The 13,080-nt window shown below is 51.6% G+C and overlaps 1 protein-coding gene across 1 annotated transcript in view; it reads left to right on the forward strand.

Moving 5' to 3' along the window:
• B4GALT1 (beta-1,4-galactosyltransferase 1) overlaps positions 1-6,854 on the forward strand; it is a 50,728-nt gene extending 43,874 nt beyond the window's left edge. Inside the window, exons 5-6 of the mRNA XM_019934943.2 lie at positions 3,600-3,704; positions 3,941-6,854. Of these exons, the coding sequence (XP_019790502.1) occupies positions 3,600-3,704; positions 3,941-4,073 (238 nt within the window). The 3' untranslated portion in view covers positions 4,074-6,854. The remainder of the gene's footprint in view (positions 1-3,599; positions 3,705-3,940) is intronic.
• Positions 6,855-13,080: the final 6,226 nt, after the last annotated feature.

Raw genomic sequence — 13,080 nt, forward strand, 5'->3', positions numbered from 1 at the left:
ATGGTCACGAATTAGATCTCTTTCTTCCGTGTCTCCCTTCACTTCTGGTCTCTCTACCAGTGCTTGGTTATTCTGCAAGGATTGACCCTCAGGAGGAATGCAGCTCCCACCCAGCCCAAATTCTTAGGTGTGCCCTGCTCTAGGTGCTATAGGTGATAAAGAGTGTCTTTAGGTGGGACTTCCCTGGTGGCGCAGTGGTTAAGAATCTGCCTGCTGGGCTTCCCTGGTGGCGCAGTGGTTGAGAGTCCGCCTGCCGATGCAGGGGACGCGGGTTTGTGCCCCAGTCCAGGAGGATCCCACATGCCGCAGAGCGGCTGGGCCCGTGAGCCATGGCCGCTGAGCCTGCGCGTCTGGAGCCTGTGCTCCTCGACGGGAGAGGCCACAACAGTGAGAGGCCCGCGTACCGCAAAAAAAAAAAAAAAAAAATCCGCCTGCCAATGCAGGGAACACGGGTTCGAGCCTTGGTTCGGGAAGATCCCACATGCCGCGGAGCAACTAAGCCCGTGCACCACAACTATTGAGCCTGCGCTCTAGAGCCTGCGAGCCACAACTACTGAAGCCCGCGTGCCTAGAGCCTGTGCTCCACAACAAGGGAAGCCACCGTAATGAGAAGCCTGCGCACCGCAACGAAGAGTAGCCCCTGCTCTCCGCAATTAGAGAAAGCTCACGCCCAGCAATGAAAACCCAACGCAGCCAAAATAAATTGAAAAAGTGTCTTTAGGAAAAGTAGCTTCTGTGATTTTTGCATTACCCTTTTGGAAAATGTACAATAAGAACCATGTGAAGGGGTGAATTTACTTTGACTCATGCTATATGGCCGTCCACACCCTGGGCCTCTTTGTAAGCTGGTAAACCTTTATCATGTGAGTTGTCGTCACAGATGGTAAAAAACCATTTGTCCGTGGCATTTGAAACCACATTCTGCTCACTTCTTCCTGGCAATGGAATTTTCAACCCTGCTGGCTGCAGGCAGAAAGCACCTTCTCCCTCTGGGAGCCAGTCTGAACTTGTCACTGAGTTTGATATCAGAATACACCCTAGTGCCTTTCTGAATTGGAGTATGTTAATTGGATAATTAACGGAAGGTGTCTGTCAGAGCAGCACCCAAAGTCATTTAAGGTTAGCTTCGTGTGGGAACTTGACATCAACCCAAGTCTTTAATACAGGCCTTGAAGAAAACGTTTTGGAGTGTCCAGATTTGTTATCAGTACGCAGAGCACTGGGCCAGGAAGGCCCAGTGAGGAGGAGGACACTGAAGCCCTGAGCAGGGAGTCCAGACAGAAACAAACCTGCTTTCACAGCACCACACCTGGCAGCTGGGCTCGTATGATGGTGTACAGGGCTGCTGTGATGCACAGACCTGAGTGATCAGAAAGGCTGGCAGGAGCGAGCCCCGAGGACGGACTTCCGAGGGTGGAGGGACTAGAAGATGAGTGGTCTGTGGGGGAGCTTTCTTCTCTCCCTTTTTCAGTTTTTTTTATTTTTTAAGTTGAGGTATAGTTGATGTACAGTGTATATGTTTCAGGTGTACCATAGTGATTCACAATTTTTTTTCTTTTTTTTCGGTATGCGGGCCTCTCACTGTTGTGGCCTCTCCCATTGCGGAGCACAGGCTCCGGACGCGCAGGCTCAGTGGCCATGGCTCACGGGCCCAGCCGCTCCGCGGCACGTGGGATCTTCCCGGACCGGGGCACGAACCCGTGTCCCCTGCATCGGCAGGCAGACTCTCAACCACTGCGCCACCAGGGAAGCCCCTGATTCACAATTTTTAAAGGTTAAACTCCATGTATAGTTCCTATAAAATATTGGCTATATTCCCTGTGCTGTACAGTATATCCTTGTAGCTTATTTATTTCATACATAGTAGTTTCTACCTCTTAATCCCCTACCCCTATCTTGCTCCTCCCCGTGGAGCAGCTTTCCTGAAAGATAAGGAACCTAACTCCTACTGTGTACCAACTGGCTGTGTGCCAGGCACTAGTTCAGCACTGAGGGAGGCCAGGCTGGGAACCTTGAAGTCATCTAGGACTGGCCATTCCTGCCTCTTAGCTTACTTTTGTATTCCTGCTGTCAAGGCTTTGGTTTTGGTCCTCATTCCTTTCTCCCCCAGAACCTACACAGAATCTTGCACCCCGTTCTGGCTGCCTCTAGTCTTGTTCCCAGCTCTCCATTCTGATACTGCTTATCAGAGACTTCCCTTTGGCCCAAAACCTTTGGGAAACACTGTATACCGTCACCTCTCCATATCTGTGGATTCCACATCCACAGATTCAACCACCCTTCAATCGAAAATATTTGGGAGAAAAGATTCCAGAAAGTTCTAAAAAGCAAAACTTGGATTTGTTGTGCACGCGCGACTATTCGCATAACATTTACATTGTATTTACAACTAGCTACATATCATTTACATAGTATTAGGTTTTATTTTTAATTAATTAATTAATTAATTTATTGTTGGCTGCGTTGGGTCTTCGTTGCCGCACGCCGGTTTTCTCTAGTTGCAGTGAGCAGGGCTACTCTTGGTTGTGGTGCACGGGCTTCTCATTGTGGTGGCTTCTCTTGTTGTGGAGCACGGGCTCTAGGTGTGCAGACTTCAGTAGTTGTGGCACGTGGGCTCAGTAGTTGTGGTGCACGGGCTTAGTTGCTCTGCGGCATGTGGGATCTTCCCGGACCAGGGCTCAAACCCATGTCCCCTGCATTGCCAGGCAGATTCTTAACCACTGCGCCGCCAGATAATTCCCTGTGTTAGGTATTATAAGTAATCTAGAGGTGATTTAAAGTATATGGGAGCTATACCCCAATAAAAATTAAATAAATACATAAGGCTTAAAGAAAAGTATATGGGAGGGTGAGGATGTGCATAGGTTATATGCAAATGCTACACCATTTTATATAAGGGACTTGAGCATCCACTGTGAAGGGGGGGTGTTTTCCTGGAACCAGTCCCCCGCGGATACCGAGGGATGACTGTTATATCCCTGTCCGACACTGGCACTGTTCTAGGGGATGCTAAAAGCTCTAAGGAGGCCTCCATGATGTCGTCTTTGCCCTTCCTTCCGGCTTCATCTCCGGCCACTTCCTACCCCAGACCCTGTTCACCAGTCCCCAGAAGCTTGTGGTACTCCCTGAGGGCACTGTGCTTGCTCTCGCCTCCCTGCCTTTGCCTGTGCTGTCCTGACTGCCCGAAATGCTCTGGCAAAAGCACCCACTCATCTTCAAGATTTGGCTGTGCCTAGTCTTGTTCAGGTAGAGTCGGTTGCTTCTCCCTCTGTTGCGCGCATCGCCACCCTTCCCTTGTCCCCTCCGTACTGTCACCGATGGCCCTGTGTTCTAAGCACACCCACATTATAAAGTCCGTGAGGGCAGACACCCCCAGTGCTTGGCACAGGGTGGTCACCAACACGATCTAGAACCAGTGGTAAAATGTTATGGGAAAGGCATGTGAGTTTTAAGCAATGCCTGTACACTGGGCTGGGCCGTGGGCTGGGTGAGAACAGCTGACAGGATGGTGGACAGGACAAGAGTCTTGCAGCTGGGACTGTGGGACCCGAGCCTTATGGAAGCTCTGTAATGACGACTTGTCTCTTTATGCCTTACAGATTAGCTTTTAAAGGCATGTCTGTATCTCGCCCAAGTGCTGTGATCGGCAAGTGTCGGATGATCCGCCACTCAAGAGACAAGAAAAATGAACCTAATCCTCAGAGGTGTGTTCTGTGTTTTATTCTCTCCCCTGTGTGTGTTTCCTTCTTTCCCCTTTCAGGTGGGGCAGGCTGTAGGAATGAAGCTCTGGAATGGGCTTCATGCCTTGAGGGTTCAATCCACGGGACAGGATTGGAGTAGGAGTGGGGAGGAGGGGCCAAAAAGTACAAATGTTTAAAGTTTTTTTTCTTTTTAAGATTTTTGTTTTGGCTTCAACCTTTTGCCCGTTTGTTCCTTGTAGGTTCGACCGAATTGCACACACAAAGGAGACAATGCTCTCCGACGGTTTGAACACACTCACCTACCTGGTGTTGGACGTGCAGAGATACCCGTTGTATACCAAAATCACAGTGGACATCGGGACACCGAGCTAGCATTTTGGTGCAATGATAAGAGACCTGAAAATGGCCAGGGACCTCTGCTGTGTGTCTCTGCCAACCTGCTGGGCTGGTCCCTCTCATTCTTACCAATCAGAGTGATAGACCCTCTCGGCTCATCATTCAGACGCCTTTCCAGATGACCAGGACGAGTGGGATATTTTGCCCCCAACTTGGCTCGGCATGTGACTTCTTAGCCCCACGAGGTGTACGTAAGCATAGCAACTGTCAGCCTTTGGGGGGTTCTCAACATGATCACAGTGTCACCCCAAAGAATCAGAGCTATACACAGCCCCAAATTTGGTGACTGTGGGACTCATTCCCTGTGAAAAACTGCTAATTTGTTGTGATATAGGTAAGAATTTTGCTTTAAATTGTGGTATTATTACTTTATGAAAAATTGGAGAGTGCTGCTGAAATTGGATTGGTGTGATGTTTATTCGGAGTCACATTATAACAGAAAAACACACGATTTCAACCATTCTCATTTTACCCCCTTCTCCCCACCCTCTTTCCGTGGTATGCAACTGTTACAATCACTGTGTGTGTGTGTGTCTTTCCTTAGCAAAAGAATTTTAAAACTTGAGCCTTGGACCTTTCACCCTGCTAACGTGTAAATTCCAAGGCGACTTTAGCCACCAGAGCAAAAGCCTTGGGTGTTCTCACATTCAGTGGCCTTTCTCCAGATTGTCTGATTCCTGAATGTAAATCCTTTTTTTAAATAGCAGTTTGTAGTATTTTAAAGAAGGAACAAATCAGGTTCTAATTACGAGCTAGCTTGATTTTGTGTTGATCCAGAATTGCATAGTGTTTAGCCGTGGCAATTTATTTTTCTGAGCATGCTATATAAACTTGAACTTCCCATGTATTTTTATTGTGGTGTTTTAAATGTGGGGAGGGGACTGAGCATTTTTTAAGGGAAAAAATGATGTATGCTATAGTGGCCACACATGGGCCCTGATGTAGCTGGCAGGCCAGGTTTTCTGAAGAGCAGAGTCATCTTTGGGCCCCTTGATGAGAGCTAGGCCTCCACATCAGCACTACTGAGCTGGACTCCTGGGAGAGACAGAAGCCTCGGCCTGCCTGGCTGACCTCTCCACCTCCCTCCCCTCCCCCCGGTGGGCAGGGCTGAGGGAACCCTCACCTCCTCAGACTGACCCCAAGACCTCCCGCTAGGGCCCTAGGCTGTGGAGCTGTAAATGACAGCCATGAGGTTGTTCACTGGCCCTTAGCCAAGGCAGGAGGAGGAAGCCTCCCTCTGGCCCCTGGGTGCTGCCTCCTGGGCTCTGATGGCCACGCTGCCTGGCCCACCTTGCAGGACCGGTTCTCCTTCCTCTTTCTCCTTCCTCCCTTCTGCTGCCTCTCTCTTCCCTCCCTCCCCCTTTTTGTTCCTTTGCCTCTTGCCTGTTCCCTAAAACTGGCCTGTGGCGCTCAGGGTCAAACATTCATTCTCCAGCGTGAATGTGCCTTTTCATTAGAGATCTAGAAAGAAGTTCGGCTGAAACCACCCACAGTCCCCCACGACCACTCTGGTGCCTAAAGCCTCCCATTCCCCCTCAGGTTTTTAGCAGGTGCTCCCACTTCTGGGAGGCTGACCCACAGCGGTATCTTCCCCAAGCCCACCTCTGCTGCCAGAGGTTTTAGCCGGCCTGGGTTGAGATGCACAAGGCAGTTCCTGCCACTGGGTGCCCTTGCTGGGTCCAGCCTGGGCTGAGGGCTTAAAATTCAGCTTTCTAACCTCAGAGTGGACCTTACAGCTGGTGGCAGCCTGGAAACCAGCCCTCAGTGTAGAGGCTGAGCTGATGCCTGGCCCCAGTCTGAACCTGTGCCTTTATCACTTTGAGCATCTCAGATGCTAATGTGGTTCTTTTTCCAGAAGCCTTTGTATTGGTTACAAATTATTTTCCACTGCAGAAGCAGCTGGGCTATGCAAAGAGTGTTCCTTCTGTCAGTTCCCCACTCCTTAACAGTGATGTTGATAAAGCCAGGAATGTACTGTCAGGGAGTTTTGGGAAGTGCAAAGAATGAAGGCCTCTTTTTCTATCCCCAGATCCTGACTTTTCCAAAGTGCCTTAGAAGAGAGGAGACAAATATCCTGGGTGGTAACCTCTTTGTTACTTACTTTACTCTTAAAACAAAATTCTGACTTTTTTTTCTTTTTTGTTTTCCTATTGCATTTTCTTTCATGTTCCATTGTAATAGTCAAGTATGTGGTTCATTCTCAGGACCAAGGGAAATCCTGCTGCACCTCTTCCCCATTTGCTGATCTTCCGGTGCGCTAATGGAGTCCCAAGGTTAGGCCTGGACCTTGCCTGGTTCATGAGATGCTGCAGGTCCTGTTTCCTCACTGGGGAGTTCAGGGCTGAGGGTTCAGGGACCATTTCCTTCACCTGGAAGTTGTCACCATGAAGTTGTCATGTGCTGTGACTTTCTCTATTTCTGTCCATTCTGTTGCTGGTGACCCTGTAAAGTGGCCTTTGGGAAAGATCGGAGGGCAGAGGTGGCATAAGAGGGTAAAGGAAATGCTGGTGCTGACTCAGCCTGGGCAGGATCTCTGCTGACCTGAGGGCTGGATGTGGGGCACCCCACATGGCTGGGAGGGGAGCGTCCCTGTCCTAGAGACCTGTTGTGCTGTGTATTTCGATTTCCCGTGTATGCAAATGTATGTATTTACCATTGTAAGTGGAGGAATGTGTGACCTTGGTGTTCAAAACAGAACTGTATTTTTGCCTTTAAAAGCCAGTAATATAACGTGAATAAATGACCCTATCTTTGTAACGGCAGGTGGTTTCTCTTCTGATGTAAGGGGTTTGGGTTCTCCCAGAGCTGGAGGGCAGTGACTGGGGCTGCCTGCTGGGAGGATGTGAGGAAAGCAGAGGTCTGCCTCCTGTGCCTGCCTCATGTGGGAGGCTGGGGGATTGGGTGGGGGGAGGAGGTGGCGCCTCACCTGGCCACGCTCCACAGCCCTGCCTGGGATCACACAGGGTGCACGCACCTCACTGGGATCACACAGGGTGCACGCACCTCACTGGGATCAGCCGTTCCCCCATCTGAGCCTCATATTCATATCTGTAAAATGGGAATAATAACACGTAGAGACTTTTTGAGGCTTAAAAGGGATGATGTGTCTGAAACACAATGACTGACACCTCACAGGTACTCACTATGCAGCAGCTGGTGCCACTTCAGAGTAGAAGTTTCCCTAGCAGTTCTCCGGCCACATTCTGCTGTTTTCCACCAATGCCAGCATGGTTCTGAGATAGTTCTCAGAGCCACTTACACAAGGTGTTCACAGGGTAGCTTAGATAAATAAGCTTTCTTGTCAGCCCCAGGAAATTTAACCAGACGCTCTCAAAGGTCTTAGCTGTGATCCAAGGACTTGAGACAGTAAGTACCCTGGGCACCACCTGCTCCTCCTCTGCAGCGCCCCTGGGGTCAGGCATCAGCAGCCTCTGACATGCTGCTTCGATTGAATTGGCATCTGGAAGAAATGGGCCGGAGGAAACCAGTGTGCAGGAGAGGTCACTCCCGCCGTCCAGGCTGAGGGGGCTTCAGGCCCTGCTGGGATGGAGCTGTGCTTGTGGGACCGGTTGGGAAACAGAGCAGGAAGGGCAGCCCCTTGTAGCCCCATCAGGGCCATCTGGCTGTCTCCACCCATCCCTGTGACTGCTGGAAGGAGCCCTAGTGGCCTCAGGCTTGAGCAGAGGTGGCTGGTACTCAGATCTGACTTTCCAGCCAGGAGACTCCTTTGGACAAAGTGCTGCCTTACAGGGCTTTCCAAACTGTAAGGTCCGGGTTAAGTGGGGCACCCTTCCCTCCCTAAAGATGCACATATCCACGCAGATGCATATATGCTGACATGTGCCTAGGAGAGGCCAGAATGCTCGGGTTCAAATCCTATTGCTCCTTCTTCCTGGTTCCACGACCTTGAGTGAGTGATTTAGCCTCTCTGTGCCTCGCTTTGTTCATCTGTGTAATGGGGATAACAGTACTTCTTTCATAGGATTGTCAAGTAAATTAATCTTATAAAGCACTCAGACTGGCTCATAATAAGCATTATACATGTTACAAATATTTGTTAAATTTTTGAAAGTGCAGGTGAACACACGTGCTGAGATATACATAGAGACTGCTGTGCACACATTACCCACATATACACATGCACACACCAGGTGTGCTGGGGATCTTCCTTTTTTCCTCTTCTAGGGCACGTGTCTGTGGCAGATGGGTGAGTGGATCTCAGGGCAAGTGACCGCTCCTCTTCTGGAGACACCCAGGACCTCACCAGTGCTGCTTCCTCACCCCTTCCTGCCTCCCCTGAGTGAAGGTGTTTGGACTGGCGGCCTTGGTGATGGAGGGGGGCTTGAACCCCGCCTTGGTGGGCTCCAAGGTGCCAGGGAGGAAGGGGGCCAGGGCCAGGCTTTTGGGGTTGCCATTTCCTTGAAAAGTGCCTTTAGTCTCCCACTTCACCTGAGAACCAAACCAAGTCTGAGCCAGGCAGAGCCCAGTAGCCGTGGGTGTGGATTTGGTGGACACCAGACCCCCCCCACCCCCCACCCCCCACCCAGTATAGTATCTCTTTTCCATGGGAGAATGTGACCTGGATGCCTAATCACTAATGTCCTTTGGAAGCAGGGCTGTGGTGTCCAGGCGGGTGGGTGCCCATGCAGGTATTGATATATGAGTAAAACCTCCCCAGGCAGGAGCGTTTGCTGCTGGTGACAGAGGGAAGCTGTGTGTGGGAAGGATGGGGGAGAGGTTGAGGAAATGAGAAGATGACTGAGTTCTAGGTTGGCAAGTCTCCACCACACTCCCAGACACACTCTCCTCCTGTTTCTTCCAGGAGGTGGGAGTTCGGACATTCCTAGAGGCTAATTTCTTCTTAGAACTGGAACTTCTTCCCCCATCAGAAAGGAAATGAGGTTTGCCTGGCTGAGCCGGTTGTGCCAGACAAGCCTCATTTCCTTCTCTGGCACAGTCCCCGGGCAGGGAACGTGGCTGCTGCCTTCATCTGGGCTCCAGGACCTGTACCCAGGCTGGGAGGCAGAGGAACCGGTGGTGTATGGATGTCATGCGAAGTGATAGGGTCAATGGACCAGAAACCAGAGGACCGTGGCATTGCCAAGAAAGCTGCCCTTGAGCAAGTTGTGTGCCAGGTCACTAGGGAGGGGGCCCGGGAAGAGGGCCAGAAGAAGCCATACAAACAATGGTCATTATGTCTGGCTCTCTGCTTTCCCATTTGCTGTGTCACTCTGGGCAAGTCCACTCCCCTCTCTGAGCCTCAGTTTGCTCTTCTGTTTTATGAATCCACCTCTGGTCTCTCCTGCCAGAAGGAAGTGTCGTGGTCTTGGGTTTCCCCTTGTCCCTGAGGCTCATCCTTCATACTGCCTTGAAGAAAGTCATTTTATCTGAGTCTTTATTTGTAAAAATAGCAGGATCACCCCTGCCTTCCCCCTCTCCTTTCCCAGGAAGGCCTTGAGCATCACAGGATAATCTGCTAAAGCTCTACCTGGTGGGGCAGGCTGAGATGCTGTGGCTTTGCCATCTCCCTCTTCTGCCAGTCCCCTCCAAGCTCCGGCAGACTCCTTTCACCTGCTCCCCCTTAGGTTTTCCAAACTCAGGCTTCCTGATTATCCCATCGACCCTGAGGGAGAAGCACAGGAGGGAGTGTTTGTTGCATGCAGCAGTGTTCACCCTGCCATTCCTCGTAACACTGAAAACCTAGAAGCCACCATCAGTGGGGGACTGTGCTGAGTAAAATGAGGATCATCCAAACAATGAAGTACTAGGCGACCACTGAGAATGATGAAGTGGATCTATACTTATTGATTAGAAAGAGGTCTGAGGGAAAAAAGCAAACTACAGAATGGTATTTGCACATATGGCAGGAAAATGTCTGAATAATTTAGTGCAGAGATTATTCTGCAGTTGTTTGTGGGAGCAGATGCACGAGCGATAAAATGAAGAGATGATCTCCCTTCTCCGCACAGACAGTGTGGCCAGGCTCCCATTCTGGGGTAACAACCTTTAGTGTTTTGGGGGCTGCCTGAGGGCCGAGGCCTTTAACAAGTACTAGCCCCATTGAGAGAATAAGCTGGGTTGCTCCCCAGGGGAGTTGCATTCCATGAAAGTGCCCAGACTTGGAAGAGAGACGGGGGCTTCCTCCTATGGGGGGAATGATGGAGGTCTGTGCCCTATTCACATTGAGGGGGGACGTGGCATGCTCTGGGGATGTTCATGGAGGCTGGACGGGATCAATTCCCGCCAGAGAGCTTCTAGCAATTCTCTCGGATTTAGAAAAATAAAGTTAGGACAGTTTTGCCACTCTTTCCTGAGTTCCATTAAATATTCGTGCCTGTTATACTTGGGTAATAAAAATGTTAACCAACAGAAAAAATGGCGGGGATGGGGGCACTGTGCCCTGGCTCTGGAGGGGCAAGATTGGCCTGAGGCACCTGATCAGGGCCCTGGGAGGACTATGAACCCAGCAGGAAGCCGGGGCGATCCCACTGCCTGTGGATCTCTGGCCCTGGAATCCAGGTGTCCTGCTGCTGAGGGAGGCCCTGACATCTGGATTTTGACACAGACCCAAGCCTGCAGCTATCGTAGATTCATTTCCGGGCCAGATGTGAGTGCCAGACAATTGGCACGTCCTCCTTGACCTTGTCCCTGCCTGGGAGGCATGTGCCACAGGAGGGAGGGTAGCAGGTTGTGACCAATAAGAGTGCACGCCACTATCTTTGACGCTCTCTCTGGTGGGGTGCCAAGAGCTGGGTGCCGAGCCCTGCACCCCACCCCCTCGCTCATCTCCACGGGGGCCCAGACAGCTGGAGCTTCCTGCACTGAGAGCCTTGGTCAGGGTGGGCCACCAGCAGTTATCCAGCCGGGGACTTGGGCCATTGGTGGGGCCTTCAGAGTATTCCCTTTCTGTGAAATGTCCTGTTGCTTTGTGTTCAGCGACTTTGCTTTCCCCTGATGACAGCAGCGCAGGAGACAGGCCAGCTCCCAGGCCCCAGCTCTCTGGTTCCCCACTTCACCAAAGGCACGTCTGTAATGAGGGAGGGAACAGGAGGAGTTGGCGAACTGCTGCACCACTGTGATCCCTCACACGGCTTCTCCCCTTATGAGCACACCTGGCCCTTTTTGCACTGCGTTGCTCATTACAGTAATCCCCATCATGAGAATCATACGTTCAGGGAGGTCATGTGACTTGCACAAGGTCACATAGAGTTAGTGTCTGATCCAGGAGTCCCAGCCCGGGGTTCTGGCCACAGAACATGATCCAGCCACTCATCCAGCCTCAGCTGCTCTCCCTCCACAAAACAGTGTGAGAGCTGGAGGCCTGAGGCCGAGTGGTGCCCAGCCTCAGCCAGAAGACACAGCCCTCGCTTCGAGCCTGGCCTCAGCAGCATTGCCAAGAGAAGTGCAGTGTAGACAGGGGGCTAGAACCAAGACCTGGTTTCTGTTTTGTGTTGTTTGGGTTTTGTTTGGTTTTCCTTTTACAGTTTGTGAGCACTTGGGAATCTGGCATACTTTGTGGCAGCAGCTCCCTATACCAGGGACATTAGTGCGGCCTCCATCTGGGAGACACATGGGAGTGGCAAACACTGAAATAATCCACCAGGATGCAGGGGGCCTGGATCATGGGTACAGGGAGGAAGGGAGACCCCTGAGAGCTGAGGACCCACGTAGACCTGAAGAAGAAGCTGGGCTCCTTTTTGCCTGTGGAAGCGTCGCTCTGTGAGGCGAGAAGCAGCCCCTGGTTCACAGACAGTACAGCTGCTTCATTGCAGTGCTCAGTCCTGTCCCTTCCCTGGGCTGACACTTGGTGTCCAGGGGAGCTTGGCACAGTATTGTCCCAAGGCTGCTGGGGACATGGGGAGGACAGAGAGACAGGCAGCTCTGCTGAGGCCTGGACTCCTGCTCAGCTCTCCCTTTTCCTTCTAGGCACCTCTTCTCCCCCCTCCCCGTGCACCCTCTCCCCAAAGGAGGGCAGCGCAGCACCATTCCCAATCCTCCCAAACCTTCTTAGCCAATGGCGTTTTCCTAAATGAAACCGGGGGCTGTGTCTGATGATTCATGGTTTTTAGACAGGCTGAATCAAGAGTTCTAAAAAGCTCTGCTGGGTTTAACTTCATCAGACTCCAGACCTCAGTGATTTATGTTTTATGCGGTTTGCTCTGGATGGAAGCTGACCCAGCCACAATGAGACATGGAATGAGGAGAACTGACCATCTGATGCTGAGGAAGGAAGAAATCTCCACCGTGACCAATTTGTTGGGCAATGTCTCTCAGATGCTAGCCTGGGCCCTGCCTGCCAGCTCAGAACACTCTGTCTCTGACTCAGGTGCTAGGGCTCAACTTCGTCTCTCGCAGGCCCTGGGCTTGGTACCTGGTGGGCTTGGCTAATGACGTTGGCCCTGCTGGCTCCGTGGGGCCTGTGGGTACTCTCGCCACCTTGGGTCTGCCCTGTCTTGCAGGTTCACTGCCCACACTCTCCAGAAGACCTTTCCAGAGCTTTTCTTCATAGGAAACAAGGCCTGCTAGGTCTTTCCCTGGTCCTCCACCAACCCTGAGGTGAGCACACATCCTAGCACACTGCTGGGGGTGCCTGGCTTTGGGAGGATGAAGGCAGGAGAGAAACCTGAGGAAGCCCTGGACTGGAAGACCAGTGTTGACTGGCTAGGTGACCAAGACCAGATTATCTCTGATCCCCATCCAGAAACTGGGTGGGGAGGCTGTGAAAGCCTGCTGGGGCTGCCAGCTTGTGGTTCTAGGAAAACTCTTTAGGGTGCTTTATTCCGCCTGGCCCCTCTGCCTGTTTGAGGTTGCTGCTAGGGCACTTAAACTAGGACTCAAGGCCAGAAACAAAAGTTCTCTTTGTCAATCCTGGAAACCAGGGAGGGGGAGGGTGGAAGGAAGGGAAGCTCCGGGCAGTCCCGAGGCACTCCCAGGGGCATGGTCCAGAGTCCAAAGGGAATGAGCCTTTGCTGCAAGCCTTCCT

This window comes from Tursiops truncatus, chromosome 6 (genome assembly GCF_011762595.2).
Source record: "Tursiops truncatus isolate mTurTru1 chromosome 6, mTurTru1.mat.Y, whole genome shotgun sequence".
NCBI classification, from domain to species: Eukaryota; Metazoa; Chordata; class Mammalia; order Artiodactyla; family Delphinidae; genus Tursiops; species Tursiops truncatus.